Raw genomic sequence first — 24,854 nt, 5'->3', positions numbered from 1 at the left:
TTTTCGTATCCCATGCTATTTTCAGATGCCAATTTTTAAAATACTGTATAAATAAATGACCTATAATGGCTTATAGCTCTCAACCAAAAGCCTAAATCGAACCAAATCTCAGAATGCAACCACACACCCCTACAACAGTTTTATCATCTCTTGTTTAATATGCGTGACCATGCTTACTGCGGTCCGTATGAAAGTGTAGACTGATAATGCAAAGTGCTTTGTGAGTGTCAGCACTGTGCAAATGAAGCTGTTCCTGCTTTTAAAATGCCCTTTATTTAGGTCTGGATTATTGGGAATAGCATGTCCTCATTACTGAGACTAAACCTCATGCTTAAATATCCACGCTGTTTACAGGGAGGGAGAAACATTCTTAATTTGCTTATACTCTGGACGCTTTAAAGGGTAAATTGTATTTTTTTTGTCTCAATACTGTCTACTATGTATCAAACCACAACTCTCAGTGTGAAAGTTGCTGTCCTACTGTCTTGTTTCTTTTATTTTTTTAAGAAACATTTATTGTAAATACAAAGTCTAAGCGGAAATGGCACACCATAACAGTTTCCTGTATCAGTTTTAGTTTTTTATTTTTTTCTACAGCCTTATTGAAAGTGCTCTGCCACCCACAAGTGTGCCTCACCTTCTGCTCTCGAAGCTGCAGCTCCAGCCTCTGCTGTTCATCTCTGGTGCGCTGGTTCTGTGTGTTCAGCGCTCTGATCTCAGACTGTCGGGCCTCCAGGTCAGAGTGCAGCTGTTTCACCTCCTTCTCCAGCTTCTCCTTCCTCCGCATCTCCCGAGAACACTCGTTCTGACGCACCTGGATCTCCTGCTGCAGCTGCGAGTGAAAAGGAAGAGCGATTATGGTCAAGTTACATCATATGTTTGTCTCGTCTGAAATCCTGTATTTTAGCCAGGCGGTCATGCCCACGTCGATGCAGTTAGCTTTCTCGGATGTACTTACATGGGATGTTGTGAGAATTTGGTTGCATTCAACAATCAAAGCATATCAATGGGATTAATGGGGTCAGGTGCTGAGTTGGATGATTATTCCTTGACATTGAGCATGTTTACCTTAATCTTTAAAGTGTATAGGCCCAGGTCTATGCCAGTGGGAAGCTTTAGCAATTAGTTCTGCTGAGACACACTTAACTACGATTGGGCCAAAGATTAGCCCACTGTGCCACTCGAGAGCCCCTAAACTTACCAAAATTAAAGGGTTCTGAATTACATATCAGCAAATGAATATGAATGCTTGGAATCTTTTTGGACACCTTGGTCAGCCATTTTGTTTGTTTCTTTGCCACATTAGCATGGGTGCTATTCTTTCTAGGGAAGGGGCTGTGAATCTTTGACCAGGAGTGAATTACAGTCAGGCATTACAGATCTGACTGAACTCCCTGATGGAAATTATGCATCTAAATCTGAAGTTCTCAGTGCAGATAATCATTACGTGTATTGAGTACAGCCAGATAGATCTGTATATTAATATATGATTTTACATAGTAGGGTTACATTGCCCACAGTAAGAAAATGAGAATAAGGACATTCAAATTATTAATCATTAAAATGCACTTCAGTGATCTAAGGTAACAAGAACCAGACCGTCCACTGGACTTGTCAACTCACTGTTGCTGGAAGGGTCTGTGTGAGGATTTTGATGAACGCAGCAATATGTGTGCACATGGACCTGACATCCTGTGTACAAGTAAAAATAGGTTCCAGCAGCACTTCAGTGAAATTAAATACATTTGGTTTCAATGTTGTTGGCTTTTTGTGCAGTATTTCTGCCTCTCTGAAATTTCGTGCGGCCATCCCAAAATGTCTGGTGAAAATAAACAGCCAAGCCAAGCAACCAATCAATTCTGCCTCAGCGCTGAGCTTGGTAAACAAAGCAGAAACTGTTGTTGCTTATTTCCAGGCTAGGTACCGACAAGGGAGCCATATCTATCCATAAAGGCAAGGCCAGGCGTTTCATTTGCAAGCTTTACAGTCTCAGGCTAAGCCGGAAAGATGATATGTGGCAAATGGAATCTGTTTTATTTCCAGCTAATGTTTTGGGGTTAAACAATTACTGGAGCACACACAAATTCCTGCTATTGATTTGCTGACTGCAGTGGAAGCTACAGACAAAATACAAATCCTATCAAATGCTTTATCTGCGAAATAAGCTTTCATAAAGCCATAAAGCATGACAAAAAAAGTCCACTAGAAATCTAATGAGCTATGGGGGAAACTGAGTTAAAAGCTAACTTTGACTATTTTGCACCAGCAAACAACTCGCAGAAGCAGAATTAAACGCTAAATCAAAGCTACAGCTTGTTTCATGGCGGCTCTCCACCGGCATTAGTCAAAAGCAGCAACATTATTGAGAACATCAGTAAAAGTAAACATTATCGGGGCTGGAAGTGAATCATATAATACAGACGTTGGCCTGAGCCTGCCTTGGTATTTTGCTATGTAAATACATCCACTGAGGTCACCTGGCACAAAGCTGGGTGTTTTTACCTGCGAGATGGTTTCCTGGGCTTTCTCCTTGGCCGCCTCGGCCTCCTGCTGGCTGGCTGTGGCCTTCGTAATGTTTTCCCGAAGAGTCACCACCTCAGAGAGCAGCTCGTCTCTTTCTGTCGTCAACTGCTCTTTGATTTTCAATAGATCGCCCACACTGCAAAAAAAAAATAATAAAGTAAAAAAGATTCTCAGCAAGGAAACGTTTTTGAAAATATGAGCGCCTTGACCTTGTGAAAAGTTGTGGACAAGCTGCGACATAAATTTGTGTTTCAGAACTGGCTCGAGTGATGGGACAATATGAAAATTTGCTACAATTATATTACAGACTGCAGCTGTTGTGTTATCTCTATTTATAATAGGCATTAACTCTGGCCTAAAAGTAATATTTAATGTTGTTAGTCGTGTATAGAATGTAGTGCAGAATTTGCTCCTTCAGTTTCATCAGTTTGAAGGACAATATTTGTAAATTATGACTTTAAAGATGCTTTAAAGATCTCCCAAGACAGTCACCAATGTACTCAGTATCCATTATACAAATACATCATACTCTCACAGGGTAATCATTGGTAACTTGGGTTACGGCACGTGATGTCAGAGTATGTCAATTTGTTACAGATTTGTTCCACAACACACCCAACATTGCGCCCATTTAATGTGGACTTGTGGCTGAGTTGAAGGAACCAGGCTCACCTTGAGTCAACGCCGCCATTCAAGGCCAAATGTGGGTCATAAATGAACTGCAGATGTGTCACATTTGGGCCAAACATTCATTTATATTTGGGACTTTAAAACTAGACACACCCCTGGTGAGGGAAACTCCAACCTGGAGAGACAGGCAGCGGACCCCAATAACATATAATCAGCAGTTTACCAAATGCACACTGTAATTTGTACTTTGTAGAGAGACTGTAGCAGTACGCTATCTAACTACACTATGACGTTCAACAAGATAGTAATCATCCATATGTCGGTAATGACTGTACTATCATTGGGATTTCTACTGCAGTCTATACTTTCATTAAATCATTAAATCTGATTATCCCACCTCTAACAACATACAATGTATACATGATAAAAGTATACAAGGATGAATGGTCACTGTGGTTAGAACTTCCAGTGCTCTACATTTAATTTCGGTTTTGAAAGCAAAGATACAAACATGTGGAAAGTGTGAATTTCCCACTGGAACCGAGTGGAGCGAATCTGATTCTTGGAGTTAGCTCTGATCACCAGAAAGCAGTCTGACTGACAGCAATAATTTCTCTCACGTCACGCCTCGGTGCTTATCTTATCTGACAGAAAAAAATACGTCTGTTCCCCAAAAACGCAGGGGTTGATTGCAGTTCAGGGGTATTCAGAAATTTATGAGCGTTTGAGGCGTATTAAGCAGCAGTCAGTTTGGTTCTTAGTCTATCAGGAAAAAAGTAAGAACTTACATATCCAAGAAAACAGACACCAAGCAATGAATGAATACGTTGAAGTGTGACTTGGTTTACTTTGAGGAACCTGGTTTATTCTGTCTCTGCAGAAACAGCTCTCACTCACCTGTGCTGGGCAGTGGCTGAACTGGCTCCCTGCTCTACAAGCTTTGTGAGGTTGGCTATTTCCTGCTTTAGAGTCTGAATAGATTCTTTTCCCCTTAGCTCCTTCTCATGCGCCGCGTCGACCATTTTCCAAGCCTTCTCGATTTCCTAATGAAAAGAGGCAGAAGATAAAGTATGCTGTATTATCAAAGATGATGTAAGAAATACGTCTCCGGCACCAGAGATGCATTATTGAAGCGAGAATTCGAGTTTGAGACTCAGCTCTGCACTTTGGAGTCAGTGCCTACCATCCACTGTGCTTTTTTTCTCCAAACACAAACGGCTATGTTGTTGTTTCAAAAGCGTGTACGGCAGTAAGCGGTAAATAAAGATCAGCCAGAATATTAAAAACCGACTTCCTTGATTCTGAACACATTGTAATTCATCAGCTCCACTGACCCAATAGGCTCACTTTGTAGGTCTAAAATTACATACAGTTGTCCATCTGTAGCCCCTTACACCATGTTCTTCAATGGTCAGGAGCCCCAAAGTTTGGGGGGGATAAAATTTGTGTTAGTCTGGCTGGATTGTTTTGGTTTGAAGGGTTTAAAAACTCCAGCACCACTGCTGTTTCTGATCCACCCATCCCAGAGAAGCACACTAACACACCAACGCCACCACTTCAGTGTCCTTGCAGTGCTGAGAATAATCCACCCACCAAACCATACCTGCTCTGGGTGGTCCTTTGGGGGGTCCTGACCATTGACAGGAAGAAGTGTTGAACTCTGCTTTGCAAGAGCTAGTCTGTAAACCTCACAGCTCCAAAATTAAAGAAATAAACTCCAAAACACTAAACATGTCTTGGCCGACTGATTACATTATTACAGCCCACTATCACCGTTGAGTTGACAGGAGAGTTTCTCCCCGACGTTTCCATTACTGCTGTACCTTCTTTAGCGATGTAATTGTGGTTTGGTCTTCCTGAGACATCTTGAGAGCGGTTGCCACTTTGACCGAGTTGGCCACGATCTCTGCATTCAGCTCCCGGCATTTGGTCATCAGCCTCTTCTCACTCTCGTGAGACTTCTTCAGTGCTTTCATGAGCTTCTCATACTCCACACGGAATTTCTCCAGGCTCTTGTCCCCCACCAGCTCGTTCAACACCTCCTGGAACTCCTTCTCCTGAGTTTCAAAGGAGCCCTCCTCCTCCAGCTTCTGGGCCTTTTCCTACAAGAGGAAAAGCAGAGACAAGTTTATAAGTTGAAGTTTTGCTTTACTTTGAAAACATAGGAGTAATCCTAGTGGTTATGGAACCATTTTACGTATCAGGGTTGCTTTGCTTATGTTGAAATGATGCAGGGAATGTATACGAAATTAAATCATATCAGCTCGATATAATAACATATTATTCCTACCGACAAAAGCCAGCAGAAGTTACAGTTATACTGGAAAATGTTTGATTGTCGATTATAAGCCTGTCTTCGTTTATTATACGTAGATGAAGATTGGACCAGCTCATCTAGAAGCAATTTACGCTTGTATTAGATTATTCAAAATGGCTCTGGTACTTTTTCCTCACAAATAGCTTATAACTCAACGTGATTTGTGCTACAGAGATTCCACTCACTTAAGTCAGCTGCCAGTAACGCTAGTTTAGTTCAGTACCTGTCATCTAACGTTATGTCCTCAGGCTCCAGGGCACTTAATTCATAAAAAAAAAAATATCTATTTTTTAAAGCTTAGCCTCTTCCTCCGATTGGGACCATGCTGGGTTCTTATTTATGGCAGAGACGGCAGGGCGGTTAAACATTAAATTGTGAGCCATGCCAGGTCTGCCACAGACTTGTTATATGGAAAGCCAGCACATAAACAGAACTCATGTTGTTACAGCTGAGTTAGTGTGTTATTAGACACCTTTACCCTGCCACCTAGGGGAAACCAAAGATATGATGCCCGTTAAATGAGAAATCCACAGATGGTCTGATGTGAAATTACAACTTTCACAGTGATACGTGACAGAAAGCAAGTGTTGGAAATGTCTAATCACTGGTGAGCTTTTCAGACTTGGTTACGGTTATGAATATGATGCCTGAGGCAACTATTTCCATTCGTTTTATGATAAGGATTTGTTTGAAAATATAAATAGTTGTTGATCAAGAAAACTGCAGAATCCCAAATGAGCAGTCAAACAGCCAGGGTTTCTTCCATAAAAAAACCTAAGGAACCATTCCAATATTGGATAAAGATCCCTGCATAGTGAATGAAGAGTTAAATCTAGACCATGTTTAAGGTGTTCTGGGAAATAACTTCTAAGTACATCATTCTGATTAACAGAGATGAGATTTTAGGGGTTTAATTGGTGACTGGAGAGAGATTTTAAACGTGGCTTAATGATAACTCACCACTTTTGCCTTAATTCAGTGTGCAGGTCTATGAATATGCGATTAGTTCCTGTCTCATATATCTATCTTCATTTATCCCTCCACCACTTACCTGCAACTCAAAAGCCCCACCCCCAAACTACAGTGATTGGTTGTGTAGATGTGTGATGTAAGATACACTGGCTGTCTGAATCTGGCTGTCTCACTCTACACTGAGAAATAAATAAAGATAAACTGCAAATAAAAAATACCACACATATATGTTAACAAGGTAACGTTTAAAAAACGCAAAGGTCTAAACAGCAGAAATTAATGAAGACCATTATTAAAAGGCTTTTTTTTCTCCAGTATTATTGAAGCACACAGAACATTGTACGTGATATAATACTGTTATCTTAAACCGTGCCTAAAACTTAAAATCACTTAATTATTTTTTAAATGCCCGAATTGCCCAAAGTATTTCCAGTTTAACGGAAATTAACGTTCACACCGAACGTACCAGACACCATTAAACTTCTCAGTGTAGCGTCTGTAAGTTTCTCCTACCTCCATGTTTAGAGTTTATTCCAATCCCAATACACGACTTTTAAAGAGCTGTGTTTACATTGTACAAACGCTCAGTAATGGCTCCATAACAAACTCGACTCCTCTTCCACACTGTTGTGGAACTCCTAAGAAACGCGTCCCCTGTTACCAGGCAACCGCCATAGAGCACTGAGGTCCAACCGGGTCCTCATGTGTTAAGACAATAGGTCCAACAAGTAAGCCATAAAACGTAGGCATAGTGATACGGGTCCCTGAGCCATTCGTAGTGCACTAGGTAGCATTTAATGCCCCCCTCTGGTCATTGATTAAACCCTTAAAACTCTGTTCATCAAATATTTTCTTCCTTCCCCTCACTCCCCCCCACACCCCCCCAAAAAATTAATAAATAATAATAATAATAATAATAATAATAATAATAAACCGTTAGTATCTTTAAAAAGTAATAATTATAAATTAATACAAAAATAAATTTGCACCCTGGTCTTCATTCAGAATGTGCAGATCTAGTCCCTCTGCCACCCACCGTCCGCAGCCTAAAACCCTGTTTTAAATAAATAAAACACTTTAATAAACTTTGGAAGATGTTCTTCACCATTTGCTAGATCTCCGATCTGTTGGTGAACTGGAAACTGCTCTAATTTACTACACAGTAAATTCACTAGGGGCACAGCAGGTAGTGTCGCAGTCACACAGCTCCAGGGGCCTGGAGGTTGTGGTTTCGATTCCCGCTCCCGGTGACTGTCTGTGAAGAGTGTGGTGTGTTCTCCCTGTGTCTGTGTGGGTTTCCTCCAGGTGACTGTATGTGTGGGTTTCCTCCAGGTGCTTTTGGACCTCCCATGGTCCAAAAACACACGTTGGTAGGTGGATTGGCGACTTAAAAAGTGTCCATAGGTGTGAGTGTGTGTGTGTGTGTGTGTGTGTGTGTGTGTGTGTGTGTGTGTGTGTGTGTGTGTATCATCCTGAGAAGGACTGGCGCCCCCTCCAGGGTGTATTCCTGCCTTGCGCCCAATGATTCCAGGTAAGGCTCTGGACCCACCACGATCCTGAACTGGATAAGGGTTACAGATAATGAATGAATGAAAATTCACCAGTGTTTAATCAACACTATTAGTGTTAAATCAACACTGTTAGTGTAATAATTTAACAGTCTCAGTGTTAACACTAATAGTTTTGATTTCACACTGGAGAGTTTGCTGTGTTTGCCCTGTGAAGGACTGGCGCCCCCTCCAGGATGTATTCCCCGCCTTGCGCCCAATGATTCCAGGTAGGCTCTGGACCCACTGCGACTCTGAATTGGATAAGCGGTTACAGATAATGAATGAATGAATGAGTTTGCTGTGTACTATATTTTTATGTATATGTAAGTTCATTATCTATAGATATATAAGCAAGTTAATTTTATCTATACAGTTTTATTAACTGTTTGAATTACCACAGAAATGAATCTCAAGTTGTTTAGTTTTGTAGCATGATCATCTCCAGAGCCTCCCAAATGTGTAGTGTGTATGGAACCTTGTTCCTTTCCGGTGAACCGCCACGTTTTGACATGTTTAGAGGGGAACCATGCATGCTACATTTTTAAGCATGCATACTGCATTTGAAATATGCATACTACATATTTAAGTATGAATTTTACATTTTTAATTATACATACTACAGGTTTAGGTATGCATGCTACATTTGAAATATGTATACTATATTTTTAAGTATGCATTCAACTTCTGAAGTATTCATACTATTTTTAAGTATGCATACTATATTTTTAAATATCTATACTCTTCTATGTATTCATACTATATTTTACGTATGCATACCACTTTTCTACATATACATACAATATCTTTTTGTATGTATATAATTTTTAAGTAAGCATAATACATTTCCTAAGTATACATACTACATTTTGAAAAATACAGACTACATTTTAAGTATGCGTAATAATATTCTAAGTATGCGTACTAAATTGTTCAGTTTGCATACTACACTTTTAAGTATGCATAATACTATTCTAAGTATGCGTACTACTTCAGTTTGCATACTACATTTTAAGTATGCATAATACTATTCTAAGTATGCATACTACTTCAGTTTGCATACTACATTTTAAGTATGCATAATACTATTCTAAGTATGCATACTACTTCAGTTTGCATACTACATTTGTAAGTACGCATAATACTATTCTAAGTATGCGTACTACTTCAGTTTGCATACTACATTTTAAGTATGCATAATACTATTCTAAGTATGCATACTACTTCAGTTTGCATACTACATTTTAAGTATGCATAATACTATTCTAAGTATGCATACTACTTCAGTTTGCATACTACATTTGTAAGTACGCATAATACTATTCTAAGTATGCGTACTACTTCAGTTTGCATACTACATTTTAAGTATGCATAATACTATTCTAAGTATGCATACTACTTCAGTTTGCATACTACATTTTAAGTATGCATAATACTATTCTAAGTATGCATACTACTTCAATTTGCATACTACATTTGTAAGTACGCATAATACTATTCTAAGTATGCGTACTACTTCAGTTTGCATACTACATTTTAAGTATGCATAATACTATTCTAAGTATGCATACTACTTCAGTTTGCATACTACATTTCTAAGTATGCGTACTACGTGTTATGAATAAGCTTTTTGTTAGGTCTACAAGTGCATTATATGCACTGGGTACCACTTTAGAATGAGACTACACTTACAAAGGTTTATTAATAGTTGTTAATTGTGGAGAGAGAAGACCCTACTTTGTCTTTTCCATCAGTCGATATTAACCCTGTTAGCTTCAGCAGGTATCTGTTGATAGGTTTAACCATTTAATGAACTACCCACCAACAGTATATTCTGACACTTTCAGTTTTACACAAAACAAAAATCACTGTCCCACCTCCTACCCCCGTTTTACAAATGATTGTTAATGACTTTTAAAGTGTTTACAATTTAATTAATAGCCACATAATAAGGCTTTAAACCCACGTATAAACCTTTATAAGTGTGGCCTTATTTTAAAATGGTGCCAAATGTTGTGCACAATGTGCAAACGTCCTGAAGTACTTTATAAAATATTTGTGGCACTCTGCCTCCCTCTTGTTTAATATAATTTCTATTGATAAAATATATGTCACATTTGAAACTGTCTTTTATATGATGTACAGCACAACAGAGATTTAAACCCATTTCTTTTGCACGAAGCTGTTTATCACTTTGATTTTTGTTATTTTTTACACTAGGTGGCAGCTTCACACAAATCATTGGTCCACTGAGCACACTCCTCAATCACGACTCGCAGCCAGCGTCACAACTCCCCCGTGCCTCTGTTTATTTCTGTTTGATTGTTTGTTTATTGTACCGTTTGAAATGACACTAAAACAAATTCATTTATCCATCACCTTGTACCTAACAGATTAAAGGGTGAACACTAGGAATGTCTTCATTTGGACTTGTAGCGGTAGAGTTTTTTTTTGTTTATAGGGATGGATTTCTGAGCATGTATTGGGGCCATTGTCCAGGTTCTTCTGACCACAGGTTCGGTCCATTTTGGGTTAAGAACTGGAGACAGGCCACTGCTGCCAAACATAAATGATGTAAATGTTTTGAGTGCATGGAAATCAATTGCTATTGCTCTATAACTGAGAAGAAATAGTTGTATTTGTGTGCATTGTTATATATATATTGTTATATTATATGTTAAATGTATTAATAATTGTTTTATTTATATTTGTCCATTGTATTCTTATGCATTATTTTTAGGGTTTGATGAATTATTAATCAGGGTAAGTGGAAATGTGTGTGTGTGTGTGTGTGTGTGCATGTACATGTGGTACCATTTAGGTGCATGTTGTAAACACTTATAGCCCAGCTCCACTATTTAAGGTTTGCTCTAAGCTACTTAAAATAACTTAATCTCATCAGCTAGATAGCCTTGAGGTCATGGGTTAAGTAGCTTAGGATACAGCTAGATGTGTTTTGTTGTTTCTATATAACAGTTTAAAATTATGCCTAAAGATGTACTTGTTTATGCATCTTTATTGGAGTACTTTCTAAATTTGTACATGTTACATTTGTTTCCACTTTATTTATTTTACCATTGTATTATCCATTTCTTTATCCATTGTATTTGTATAAGGTCTACTTTTACATCTCTGTTAAACTACCTAGATATACTCTGTCTAATCCACTAGATATCCTGTAGTACACAGACTAAGGGGAATTATTTTTTTATTATTTCATTGCAATTCTTTACATTATATTATATATAGTGAATATTTCACAATCTATTTACCATTCAAAATAACTACTATATATATATATATTTATTTATTTATTTTTTATAGCCACTAATACATATCAACTAATATATCTTATTATCTGCTATTATACCTTTTCTTATGGCCATATATTGCTTTTTATTCATTTTAATAACAATGATAGATGAGTGGTAAGGGCAGCACAGTGTCGCAGTCACACAGCTCCAGGGGCCTGGAGGTTGTGGGTTGTTGTGGGTTTGAGTCCCGCTGGGTTTCCTCCGGGTGACTGTCTGTGAGGAGTTTGTAGTGTTCTCCCTGTGTCTGCGTGGGTTTCCTCCGGGTGACTGTGAGGAGTGTGGTGTGTTCTCTCTGTGTCTGCATGGGTTTCCTCCGGGTGACTGTGAGGAGTGTGGTGTGTTCTCTCTGTGTCTGCGTGGGTTTCCTCCGGGTGACTGTCTGTGAGGAGTGTGGTGTGTTCTCCCTGTGTCTGCGTGGGTTTCCTCCGGGTGACTGTCTGTGAGGAGTGTGGTGTGTTCTCCCTGTGTCTGCGTGGGTTTCTTCCGGGTGACTGTCTGTGAGGAGTGTGGCGTGTTCTCCCTGTGTCTGCGTGGGTTTCCTCCGGGTGACTTGCTGTGAGGAGTGTGGTGTGTTCTCCCTGTGTCTGCGTGGGTTTCCTCCGGGTGACTGTCTGTGAGGAGTGTGGTGTGTTCTCCCTGTTTCTGCGTGGGTTTCTTCCGGGTGACTGTCTGTGAGGAGTGTGGCGTGCTCTCCCTGTGTCTGCGTGGGTTTCTTCCGGGTGACTGTCTGTGAGGAGTGTGGTGTGTTCTCCCTGTGTCTGCGTGGGTTTCTTCCGGGTGACTGTCTGTAAGGAGTGTGTTCTCCCTGTGTCTGTGTGGGTTTCCTCCGGGTGACTGTCTGTGAGGAGTGTGGTGTGTTCTCCCTGTGTCTGCGTGGGTTTCCTCCGGGTGACTGTCTGTGAGGAGTGTGGTGTGTTCTCCCTGTGTCTGCGTGGGTTTCTTCCGGGTGACTTGCTGTGAGGAGTGTGTTCTCCCTGTGTCTGCGTGGGTTTCCTCTAGGTGACTGTCTGTGAGGAGTGTGGTGTGTTCTCCCTGTGTCTGCATGGGTTTCCTCCAGGTGACTGTCTGTGAGGAGTGTGGTGTGTTCTCCCTGTGTCTACGTGGGTTTCTTCCGGGTGACTGTCTGTGAGGAGTGTGGTGTGTTCTCCCTGTGTCTGCGTGGGTTTTCTCCAGGTGACTGTCTGTGAGGAGTGTGGTGTGTTCTCCCTGTGTCTGCGTGGGTTTCTTCCGGGTGACTGTCTGTAAGGAGTGTGTTCTCCCTGTGTCTGTGTGGGTTTCCTCCGGGTGACTGTCTGTGAGGAGTGTGGTGTGTTCTCCCTGTGTCTGCGTGGGTTTCCTCCGGGTGACTGTCTGTGAGGAGTGTGGTGTGTTCTCCCTGTGTCTGCGTGGGTTTCTTCCGGGTGACTTGCTGTGAGGAGTGTGTTCTCCCTGTGTCTGCGTGGGTTTCCTCTAGGTGACTGTCTGTGAGGAGTGTGGTGTGTTCTCCCTGTGTCTGCATGGGTTTCCTCCAGGTGACTGTCTGTGAGGAGTGTGGTGTGTTCTCCCTGTGTCTACGTGGGTTTCTTCCGGGTGACTGTCTGTGAGGAGTGTGGTGTGTTCTCCCTGTGTCTGCGTGGGTTTTCTCCAGGTGACTGTCTGTGAGGAGTGTGGTGTGTTCTCCCTGTGTCTGCGTGGGTTTCCTCCGGGTGACTGTCTGTGAGGAGTGTGGTGTGTTCTCCCTGTGTCTGCGTGGGTTTCCTCCGGGTGACTGTCTGTGAGGAGTGTGGTGTCTTCTCCCTGTGTCTGCGTGGGTTTCCTCCGGGTGACTGTCTGTGAGGAGTGTGGTGTGTTCTCCCTGTGTCTGCGTGGGTTTCCTCCGGGTGACTGTGAGGAGTGTGGTGTGTTCTCCCTGTGTCTGCGTGGGTTTCCTCCGGGTGACTGTCTGTGAGGAGTGTGGTGTGTTCTCTCTGTGTCTGCGTGGGTTTCCTCCGGGTGACTGTCTGTGAGGAGTGTGGTGTGTTCTCCCTGTGTCTGCGTGGGTTTCCTCCGGGTGACTGTCTGTGAGGAGTGTGGTGTGTTCTCCCTGTGTCTGCGTGGGTTTCTTCCGGGTGACTGTCTGTGAGGAGTGTGGCGTGTTCTCCCTGTGTCTGCGTGGGTTTCCTCCGGGTGACTTGCTGTGAGGAGTGTGGTGTGTTCTCCCTGTGTCTGCGTGGGTTTCTTCCGGGTGACTGTCTGTAAGGAGTGTGTTCTCCCTGTGTCTGTGTGGGTTTCCTCCGGGTGACTGTCTGTGAGGAGTGTGGTGTGTTCTCCCTGTGTCTGCGTGGGTTTCCTCCGGGTGACTGTCTGTGAGGAGTGTGGTGTGTTCTCCCTGTGTCTGCGTGGGTTTCTTCCGGGTGACTTGCTGTGAGGAGTGTGTTCTCCCTGTGTCTGCGTGGGTTTCCTCCAGGTGACTGTCTGTGAGGAGTGTGGTGTGTTCTCCCTGTGTCTGCGTGGGTTTCCTCCAGGTGACTGTCTGTGAGGAGTGTGGTGTGTTCTCCCTGTGTCTGCGTGGGTTTCTTCCGGGTGACTGTCTGTGAGGAGTGTGGTGTGTTCTCCCTGTGTCTGCGTGGGTTTCTTCCGGGTGACTGTCTGTGAGGAGTGTGGTGTGTTCTCCCTGTGTCTGCGTGGGTTTTCTCCAAGTGACTGTCTGTGAGGAGTGTGGTGTGTTCTCCCTGTGTCTGCGTGGGTTTCCTCCGGGTGACTGTCTGTGAGGAGTGTGGTGTGTTCTCCCTGTGTCTGCGTGGGTTTCTTCCGGGTGACTGTCTGTGAGGAGTGTGGCGTGTTCTCCCTGTGTCTGCGTGGGTTTCTTCCGGGTGACTGTCTGTGAGGAGTGTGGTGTGTTCTCCCTGTGTCTGCGTGGGTTTTCTCCAAGTGACTGTCTGTGAGGAGTGTGGTGTGTTCTCCCTGTGTCTGCGTGGGTTTCCTCCGGGTGACTGTCTGTGAGGAGTGTGGTGTGTTCTCCCTGTGTCTGCGTGGGTTTCTTCCGGGTGACTGTCTGTGAGGAGTGTGGCGTGTTCTCCCTGTGTCTGCGTGGGTTTCCTCCGGGTGACTGTCTGTGAGGAGTGTGGTGTGTTCTCCCTGTGTCTGCGTGGGTTTCTTCCGGGTGACTGTCTGTAAGGAGTGTGTTCTCCCTGTGTCTGTGTGGGTTTCCTCCGGGTGACTGTCTGTGAGGAGTGTGGTGTGTTCTCCCTGTGTCTGCGTGGGTTTCCTCCGGGTGACTGTCTGTGAGGAGTGTGGTGTGTTCTCCCTGTGTCTGCGTGGGTTTCTTCCGGGTGACTGTCTGTAAGGAGTGTGTTCTCCCTGTGTCTGTGTGGGTTTCCTCCGGGTGACTGTCTGTGAGGAGTGTGGTGTGTTCTCCCTGTGTCTGCGTGGGTTTCCTCCGGGTGACTGTCTGTGAGGAGTGTGGTGTGTTCTCCCTGTGTCTGCGTGGGTTTCTTCCGGGTGACTGTCTGTGAGGAGTGTGGTGTGTTCTCCCTGTGTCTGCGTGGGTTTCCTCCGGGTGACTGTCTGTGAGGAGTGTGGTGTGTTCTCTCTGTGTCTGCGTGGGTTTCCTCCGGGTGACTGTCTGTGAGGAGTGTGGTGTGTTCTCCCTGTGTCTGCGTGGGTTTCCTCCGGGTGACTGTCTGTGAGGAGTGTGGTGTGTTCTCCCTGTGTCTGCGTGGGTTTCTTCCGGGTGACTGTCTGTGAGGAGTGTGTTCTCCCTGTGTCTGTGTGGGTTTCCTCCAGGTGACTGTCTGTGAGTAGTGTGGTGTGTTCTCCCTGTGTCTGCGTGGGTTTCTTCCGGGTGACTGTCTGTGAGGAGTGTGGTGTGTTCTCCCTGTGTCTGCGTGGGTTTTCTCCGGGTGACTGTCTGTGAGGAGTGTGGTGTGTTCTCCCTGTGTCTGCGTGGGTTTCCTCCGGGTGACTGTCTGTGAGGAATGTGGTCTGTTCTCCCTGTATCTGTGTGGGTTTCTTCCGGGTGACTGTCTGTGAGGAGTGTGGTGTGTTCTCCCTGTGTCGGCGTGGGTTTCCTCCGGGTGACTGTCTGTGAGGAGTGTGGTGTGTTCTCCCTGTGTCTGCGTGGGTTTCCTCCGGGTGACTGTCTGTGAGGAGTGTGGTGTGTTCTCCCTGTTTCTGCGTGGGTTTCTTCCGGGTGACTGTCTGTGAGGAGTGTGGCGTGCTCTCCCTGTGTCTGCGTGGGTTTCTTCCGGGTGACTGTCTGTGAGGAGTGTGGTGTGTTCTCCCTGTGTCTGCGTGGGTTTCTTCCGGGTGACTGTCTGTAAGGAGTGTGTTCTCCCTGTGTCTGTGTGGGTTTCCTCCGGGTGACTGTCTGTGAGGAGTGTGGTGTGTTCTCCCTGTGTCTGCGTGGGTTTCCTCCGGGTGACTGTCTGTGAGGAGTGTGGTGTGTTCTCCCTGTGTCTGCGTGGGTTTCTTCCGGGTGACTTGCTGTGAGGAGTGTGTTCTCCCTGTGTCTGCGTGGGTTTCCTCTAGGTGACTGTCTGTGAGGAGTGTGGTGTGTTCTCCCTGTGTCTGCATGGGTTTCCTCCAGGTGACTGTCTGTGAGGAGTGTGGTGTGTTCTCCCTGTGTCTACGTGGGTTTCTTCCGGGTGACTGTCTGTGAGGAGTGTGGTGTGTTCTCCCTGTGTCTGCGTGGGTTTTCTCCAGGTGACTGTCTGTGAGGAGTGTGGTGTGTTCTCCCTGTGTCTGCGTGGGTTTCTTCCGGGTGACTGTCTGTAAGGAGTGTGTTCTCCCTGTGTCTGTGTGGGTTTCCTCCGGGTGACTGTCTGTGAGGAGTGTGGTGTGTTCTCCCTGTGTCTGCGTGGGTTTCCTCCGGGTGACTGTCTGTGAGGAGTGTGGTGTGTTCTCCCTGTGTCTGCGTGGGTTTCTTCCGGGTGACTTGCTGTGAGGAGTGTGTTCTCCCTGTGTCTGCGTGGGTTTCCTCTAGGTGACTGTCTGTGAGGAGTGTGGTGTGTTCTCCCTGTGTCTGCATGGGTTTCCTCCAGGTGACTGTCTGTGAGGAGTGTGGTGTGTTCTCCCTGTGTCTACGTGGGTTTCTTCCGGGTGACTGTCTGTGAGGAGTGTGGTGTGTTCTCCCTGTGTCTGCGTGGGTTTTCTCCAGGTGACTGTCTGTGAGGAGTGTGGTGTGTTCTCCCTGTGTCTGCGTGGGTTTCCTCCGGGTGACTGTCTGTGAGGAGTGTGGTGTGTTCTCCCTGTGTCTGCGTGGGTTTCTTCCGGGTGACTGTCTGTGAGGAGTGTGGTGTGTTCTCCCTGTGTCTGCGTGGGTTTCCTCCGGGTGACTGTCTGTGAGGAGTGTGGTGTCTTCTCCCTGTGTCTGCGTGGGTTTCCTCCGGGTGACTGTCTGTGAGGAGTGTGGTGTGTTCTCCCTGTGTCTGCGTGGGTTTCCTCCGGGTGACTGTGAGGAGTGTGGTGTGTTCTCCCTGTGTCTGCGTGGGTTTCCTCCGGGTGACTGTCTGTGAGGAGTGTGGTGTGTTCTCCCTGTGTCTGCGTGGGTTTCCTCCGGGTGACTGTCTGTGAGGAGTGTGGTGTGTTCTCCCTGTGTCTGCGTGGGTTTCCTCCGGGTGACTGTCTGTGAGGAGTGTGGTGTGTTCTCCCTGTGTCTGCGTGGGTTTCTTCCAGGTGACTTGCTGTGAGGAGTGTGTTCTCCCTGTGTCTGCGTGGGTTTCCTCCAGGTGACTGTCTGTGAGTAGTGTGGTGTGTTCTCCCTGTGTCTGCGTGGGTTTCTTCCGGGTGACTGTCTGTGAGGAGTGTGGTGTGTTCTCCCTGTGTCTGCGTGTGTTTTCTCCGGGTGACTGTTTGTGAGGAGTGTGGTGTGTTCTCCCTGTGTCTGCGTGGGTTTCCTCCGGGTGACTGTCTGTGAGGAATGTGGTCTGTTCTCCCTGTATCTGTGTGGGTTTCTTCCGGGTGACTGTCTGTGAGGAGTGTGGTGTGTTCTCCCTGTGTCGACGTGGGTTTCCTCCGGGTGACTGTCTGTGAGGAGTGTGGTGTGTTCTCTCTGTGTCTGTGTGGGTTTCCTCCAGGTGACTGTCTATGAGGAGTGTGGTGTGTTCTCCCTGTGTCTGCGTGGGTTTCTTCCGGGTGACTGTCTGTGAGGAGTGTCGTGTGTTCTCCCTGTGTCTGCGTGGGTTTCCTCCAGGTGACTGTCTGTGAGGAGTGTGGTGTGTTCACCCTGTGTCTGCGTTGGTTTCTTCCGGGTGGCTGTCTGTGAGGAGTGTGGTGTGTTCTCCCTGTGTCTGCGTGGGTTTTCTCCGGGTGACTGTCTGTGAGGAGTGTGGTGTGTTCTCCCTGTGTCTGCGTGGGTTTCCTCCGGGTGACTGTCTGTGGGGAGTGTGGTGTGTTCTCCCTGTGTCTGCGTGGGTTTCTTCCGGGTGGCTGTCTGTGAGGAGTGTGGTGTGTTCTCCCTGTGTCTGCGTGGGTTTTCTCCGGGTGACTGTCTGTGAGGAGTGTGGTGTGTTCTCCCTGTGTCTGCGTGGGTTTCCTCCGGGTGACTGTCTGTGGGGAGTGTGGTGTGTTCTCCCTGTATCTGTGTGGGTTTCTTCCGGGTGACTGTCTGTGAGGAGTGTGGTGTGTTCTCCCTGTGTCGGCGTGGGTTTCCTCCCGGTGACTGTCTGTGAGGAGTGTGGTGTGTTCTCTCTGTGTCTGTGTGGGTTTCCTCAGGGTAGGCTTCCAAGTAGTCTCCAGACCCACTGCGACCCTGAATTGAATAAGCACTTACACACAATGAATGAATAAGTGGTATGTAGTTTTATGTTAAAAATGTTTGTCTTAAGTTTTATCTTATAACTCTTATCGATTTAAATGAGTGTTGTATTGTGAGTTGATGGGAGTCAGGAAGTGTATTCATAACATTATCAAGTACAAACCTTTGTGTTGTAAGTTTTAAAGGCATGAAACTATTCAGTTTGTTATTCTGGAATTTCTGAACAACCCACCAAGGTCATAACTCTGTTGTCGTTTTCTTTTAAAATATAAATACAGTGAGTGGCTTTTTACCATTGCAAAAAACTGTAAAAGGCCATTTCTAATCCAGAGAGAGAACCAGAGAATGTATTTGCTGGGCTTCCTAATAAACAACACATATCCTGCAGTGTTTACACAGTACAGCCACATGAAATGAGGTTGATTTTGTTGTTTGTCTAAATCTAGATGTTCTGCATGATGTGTAGCCCTGTGATGGGCAAGCTATAATTTTAAATAGGTAAAATAATTTAGTGGGATATATTAAACGGTCTATTGTTTTTAAAAACAGCATTGTATCCTGGATGTGTCAGTGTTGCTGTGTTCTGTTGGAGTGGACTCCTACCGTTGGTCAGCAGTGGAAAAATTCTGTTCGGGTAATTTGTAGTTAATGTGAGACCAGATGTTCTCAATGAGGTATAAATCTGGACTCTGAAGAGGCCAAAACCTCACACTAATGGACCTTCTCTCCAGTCATCACTTGGTGGTCTTAACTGTGTGTACAGGAGTATTTTATATCTGACAAGAATACTTCTGACTCATTCTTCTGGAAATATTTCCTAATATTAATTTGTTTTTCTGTGTTTTTAAAAAACTATGTACTTTTTTTTTCAATTAATTACAGGTTATATTCATGAGCAGTGGGTATATGTTATCAAGAAGTCAGAATAAACACGTCGTCCCTGCTACTCTGTGCATCCATAAAATCCTGCCATTTACATTCATTCATTCATTCATTATCTGTAACCGTGTGACACTTTTTTGAGTCGCCAACCCACCTTCCAACGTGTGTTTTTGGACTGTGGGAGAAACCGGAGCACCCGGAGGAAACCCACACAGACACAGGGAGAACACATCACACTCCTCACAGACAGTCACCCGGAGGAAACCCACGCAGACACAGAGAGAACACACCACACTCCTCACAGACAGTCACCCGGAGGAAACCCACGCAGACACAGGGAGAACACACCACACTCCTCACAGACAGTCACCCGGAGTTAACCCACACAGACACAGGGAGAACACACCACACTCCTCACAGACAGTCACCCGGAGGAAACCCACACAGACACAGGGAGAACACTACACACTCCTCACAGACAGTCACCCGGAGGAAACTCACGCAGACACAGAGAGAACACACCACACTCCTCACAGACATTCACCCGGAGGAAACCCACGCAGACACAGGGAGAACACACCACACTCCTCACAGACAGTCACCCGGAGGAAACCCACGCAGACACAGAGAGAACACACCACACTCCTCACAGACAGTCACCTGGAGGAAACCCACGCAGACACAGGGAGAACACTACACACTCCTCACAGACAGTCACCCGGAGGAAACCCACACAGACACAGGGAGAACACACCACACTCCTCACAGACAGTCACCCGGAGGAAACCCACGCAGACACAGAGAGAACACACCACACTCCTCACAGTCACCCGGAGGAAACCCATGCAGACACAGAGAGAACACACCACACTCCTCACAGTCACCCGGAGGAAACCCACGCAGACACAGGGAGAACACTACAAACTCCTCACAGACAGTCACCCGGAGGAAACCCACGCAGACACGGGGAGAACACACCACACTCCTCACAGACAGTCACCCGGAGCGGGATACGAACCCACAACCTCCAGGTCCCTGGAGCTGTGTGACTGCAACACCTACCTGCTGATTCACCGTGCTGCCCCTTGCCATTTACAGTCTTCTAAAAGTGGATAAAACTAACACGATTTATCATCTCACCTATTTAGGTCTCCATGCTCTCTCTAGACAGATAGGACAGCTTTCAGTTTCTCCCTTATATCTCAGTGTGATGCAGGCCAACATGGTTGTCAGTTAGTGCCCCCATCTAAGCTGCCTGTGATGTTTCTTTAGCCACAATTGGAAAAGATGCAGTGGTATTGGTCTCAGAGGACATGCCCTTCCCCTGAATTAAGAGTGTGACTGCAGGACACTTATTAAAGTTAAAAATAATAATAAAAATACCCCTTTATATATAATCCTTAGAAAAGTCAGAGGTAAACATAGGCTTAAGGACTAGTTGTTTACCTCAAAGGTTTTACTTTGTTTTCTTTTTCCGGAGGAAAAGTTGAATACTTGTACATTTTCATGAATAGAAAAAATAAATTAAAAAGCCTGGACTTAAAAAAGGGAGTATAATATCAATGCAACTTGCAAATCTACTGTTATATTACATAGTTATATCAGAATATCACGCTCACCCTGTTTCTACACTCACTGTCCATCCTCCCACTTTCGCTGACCACAGAGGAGCATTTAGTAGTTCTACAATAACAGACTGTAGTCCATCTGTTGCTCTGCATGCTTTATTAGCCACCTTCCAACCTGCGCATAAATGGTCAGGACCACCACAGAGCAGGTGCAATTTGGGAGTAGAGGACGACCAACACAAACTGTGCAGCAACAGATGACCTTGTCTTTACAGCTCAGATGTGGAGCAACAAGGTAGGTGTGTCTAATGGAGTGGACAGCGGTGTTTGAAAACTCATGCAGCGTGGATGTGTCTGATCCACTTGTACCAACACAACACACACTAACGCACCACCACTACGTTAGCTGAATCATCCCTGCTCTGTGGTGGTCCCGTGAGGGTTTTGACCATTGTCAAGCAGGGTGAAAGGGGGCAAATAAGCATGCAGTGCAAGAGATGAACTACATGGGGCAGTCTGGGCAGTCGTTTAGACACAACGAAGCTGGCAATGTATTGTATGACTGTGTAAAATGTGATACAGCTACCTTCCCTAATTAATGGCACTTGAGGGTACCACCACAGAATTGTATACATAGTCCATCTGTTTACTGATTAGTACATGTACTCTTGTGGATGAAACGTGTATAAATTGTTGTGCTAGAGTCGAGTAAGGCTGAGCCGTGTGCCAGGCTGTGGGGATTATCAGATCAGTAGGATGCGCCTATCAAAGCGGAGCTGTGTGGATTCTGAGGGGATTTTCACTCGTGAACACGCGTGAAGCGAGTCACTCATACACGACAACTGAGTGGCACTGTCCTTCTCTCAAAACACACTCAAACACGACCATAACCGCCGAAAAACGCTGTTCCCTGAGGAAAAGTGCCACCACAACAGTGTTGGAGTGCATTTATTTCCTCGTTTCTCGTCTTTTCCTTGAAGGTCCTCAGCGGTTGCCCTGCCGCTCGAGCGCGCCTCAGCACAGCTGGTGTCCTCTTTGGATGACGCTCCACAGGCGACACTACATTTCTTTGGTTTTTTTTTTTTTTTTTATCGTCTTTGTAACGACACTGCTGGGTTTATACTCGGCAGAAACAGCCTAAAACACTGTCACTGTTTGTCACTGTAGCACGAAGGTTCTGGAAGCTTGGAGTAAACATCTGGAATAACCAGAAAAAACATCAGACATGGGCAACAGTGTGTCCGGCATTTCAACATTACAGAGAGGACAACAAAACAGGTTCCACAGACTCCCCAGCTCTCACAAAGGTCAGTGGGATTTACATAATATTTATTTATTTATTCATTGGTTTTATTTAATTATTTATTTATTTATTTTATTTATATATTTATTTATTTATTTATTGGTTTTATTTAATTAATTATTTATTCAAGTGTGTATTTAACGATTTAAACGGATCTGATTGGTCATTGTCCAGTTCAGCGATTTCTACGGTCCTCCTGTCATTACAACCACACAATGGTTCCTCTGGGGTTTTTTTTTTTATTATTATTAATTATTAAAATTAGTGACTCTACATAAACTGTGAACTGAGAATCCAGTTTAAACTGATGGAGTCAGGTGCCACATTTGGACATTTTTATTTAGATGTGTCAGTGGGAAATAACTAACTATATCCTGCGGGGTTTGTTAATAAGGTTTCAACCCATCATCCATTACATTTATGTGATACCACAGTGAGCTTCTACACTCATTTCCCATTTGCTCAAATCCACTGACCATGTAGGTGCCATTTATAGTCCATGTGTTTGTTCTGCATACTTTGTTAACCAGTTTTCAAATTCCTATTCAGTGGTCAGGGCCTCATTGGACAGTGTCGTAATTGAAGAACGATGGTACTGCATGGACAAGCAGGTCATTAATGCTTTGACTGTATATATGTTTCATGTTTGTTGATAACATATTGCTGCTGTATTGTATCGTATTGTCTGACGTTGTAAACCCGTGCATTTTTAAGTTTTATTTTATTATTTGAACAATCAACAAAAACACAACAAGGGAAATCAACAAACAAATACACATACATGTAGTTTGACCAAACGTGTAGTGGACAAACAGGTCCAGTTTTTTTAGATACCAAACAGGACCGTTTCTGCTGCACTTCATGTGATTTATATACTTCACATTCAGTCATAGCACATACAGCCAGAACATACCAACTTCATCCACTCACAATAATGCCCTCGTTTTAGATCGGGTTTGTTAGTTGAACAGCACTCTAGCTTTAAATATAAGTTTAAAATGATCCTGGATTTAACACCTATACAAGGATTCTGGTTTAAGGACATAGAGTTCAGACATTTGTGTTAGAAACTGTTGAATCCTTTCAGCTCGTGCTAAGCCAGTGGTGCTGAAGAACAGCGCACATGCTGACACCAAAAAAAATAAAAATAAATAAATAAAAGAAATATACCAGCCCTAAATGCATATGACTCTGTATAATGTATTAATATATTCCTTTTCTACTGTGTAAGACCTAGTTCCATCTCTCATCATGCAGAAGAAATGTACCCTGGTTAGGGCTGTGATTCAGTGGGCAGATATGATTCATGAAGCACAGAGAATAACAGACTGTCCACATCACTTTGTATAGGGCTGTTTTCATAGATGGTCTACTTTCGTAGCTGCATTGCTACCCTCCTTGTTTCTGAGGCCGTTTACTCTCCAAATAATAATAATAATAATAATAATAGGGTCTCTTAACTAAATAAAGCAATTAAAATAGCATTTCAATCTATGTTCTATTATGTTCAATTCTGCTCATCCACAGAATATATGAATATATCCAGTCCCACTTCCAGGTTTGTAAATCATATACACTTATATAGAGGCACATTATGTGAATGGTACTGAACAGGCAGGTCATCCACTATTAAATATATTTAACAACAAGGAAAAAAAATGATTCAGTCTGAACACACGGCCACTGTCAAAAGGAATAGTTCTAAAATATGACTGCATACAAATTTTATCGTTGTCATTTTTATTGATCGGTATGCAGTATATACCAATAACTACCGATATGGCTAATTAGACTAGTTTTTAAAGAGCCTTTTCCACTCAGAGGACTCCAGGAGTCAGTTACGACTACTGAAGCAGACAGTTATGAATTAATCAAGGCTTTTCCCCGCCCTTGCGTTCTGTAGGAGATTAATAGTGACAAAAAAGGAACTTCTGAAGACAATGTAATACCACGAGGTCTTTGAATTATGCATAAGTGCGCGAGCATCTGATTGTGAACCTCGTCCCACAAGCAGCGGTTCTTATAATTGCAGCCCTCATTAGCATGTAGTCATTATATTCAAATGAAGACGAGCTAGCGGGAGTCTGATTGGTGGAGCTGTTAATAAGGCCCTCCAGTGCAATCACTGGCTGCTCTCTCCTGCAATTAACTCACAAAGTCAGGGCCATAGAGTGCGCTCAGAGTTTAATACAATAGCAGAGAGCTTCAAGGGTGTTTACAGAGCTAAGAGTTTCAAATTCAGCAATTGTCTGTAGTTTTATTGGTGTTTGTTTAATGAAGATCTGCACAGGACCATTCTTCATGAAGAAGAAAGTGCGATAAAGTTTGACCGCAGATAGAAGGGTGGTATATACTTATTACTTAACAACAAATGTCCCCTTACTTTTCATTTCTAAAGTCTTTTTTATGTAATAGGGAAATGTTGATGAATTAAGCACATTACATGTATAAAATCCAGACATAAAAGCTGCCGTACAGAAATTTACTGCATAAATGAATATGGTTAGAGGCAAGGCAAAGCAAGACAAGTTTATTTTTATAGCATCTTTCATTCACAGTGGCAGCACTCCAAACCGAAATTTAACAACATCGGAATAATGAATCCTAAGATATCCTGCCGTCCAGTGCCTCAGAAAGGCATTTGCAAAACGCTGACAAATATACAATAAAGTGCCTTGCAGCCACTAAATATAATGTAAGCATATAAACTTAGATACAAAATAAAATAAGGAATTTAAATAATTAATAAACGGAAGCAGGTAGGTGTTGCAGTCACACAGCTCCAGGGTCCTGGAGGTTGTGGGTTCGAGTCCCGCCAGGAGTGTGGTGTGTTCTCCCTGTGCCTGTGTGGGTTTCCTCCGGGTGACTCTGTGAGGAGTGTGGTGTGTTCTCCCTGTGTCTGTGTGGGTTTCCTCCGGGTGACTCTGTGAGGAGTGTGGTGTGTTCTCTCTGTGTCTGCGTGGGTTTCCTCCGGGTGACTGTCTGTGAGGAGTGTGGTGTGTTCTCCCTGTGTCTGCGTGGGTTTCCTCTGGGTGACTGTCTGTGAGGAGTGTGGTGTGAGGAGTGTGGAGAGTCAAACGTGT

General features: G+C 44.2%; 1 protein-coding gene across 1 annotated transcript in view; it reads right to left on the bottom strand.

The window, feature by feature from the left end:
• Positions 1-7,090, bottom strand: part of cfap58 (cilia and flagella associated protein 58) — a 170,872-nt gene extending 163,782 nt beyond the window's left edge. The window contains exons 1-5 of the mRNA XM_066660964.1: positions 6,956-7,090; positions 4,977-5,255; positions 4,051-4,196; positions 2,503-2,659; positions 638-832 (exon numbers count right to left, since the gene is read on the bottom strand). Coding sequence (XP_066517061.1) covers positions 638-832; positions 2,503-2,659; positions 4,051-4,196; positions 4,977-5,255; positions 6,956-6,961 — 783 coding nt within the window. The 5' untranslated portion in view covers positions 6,962-7,090. The remainder of the gene's footprint in view (positions 1-637; positions 833-2,502; positions 2,660-4,050; positions 4,197-4,976; positions 5,256-6,955) is intronic.
• Between the last annotated feature and the right edge of the window lie 17,764 nt (positions 7,091-24,854).

Source organism: Hoplias malabaricus, chromosome 2 (assembly GCF_029633855.1).
Source record: "Hoplias malabaricus isolate fHopMal1 chromosome 2, fHopMal1.hap1, whole genome shotgun sequence".
Classification (NCBI taxonomy): Eukaryota; Metazoa; Chordata; class Actinopteri; order Characiformes; family Erythrinidae; genus Hoplias; species Hoplias malabaricus.
This window is presented reverse-complemented; position numbering and strand designations above follow the sequence as displayed.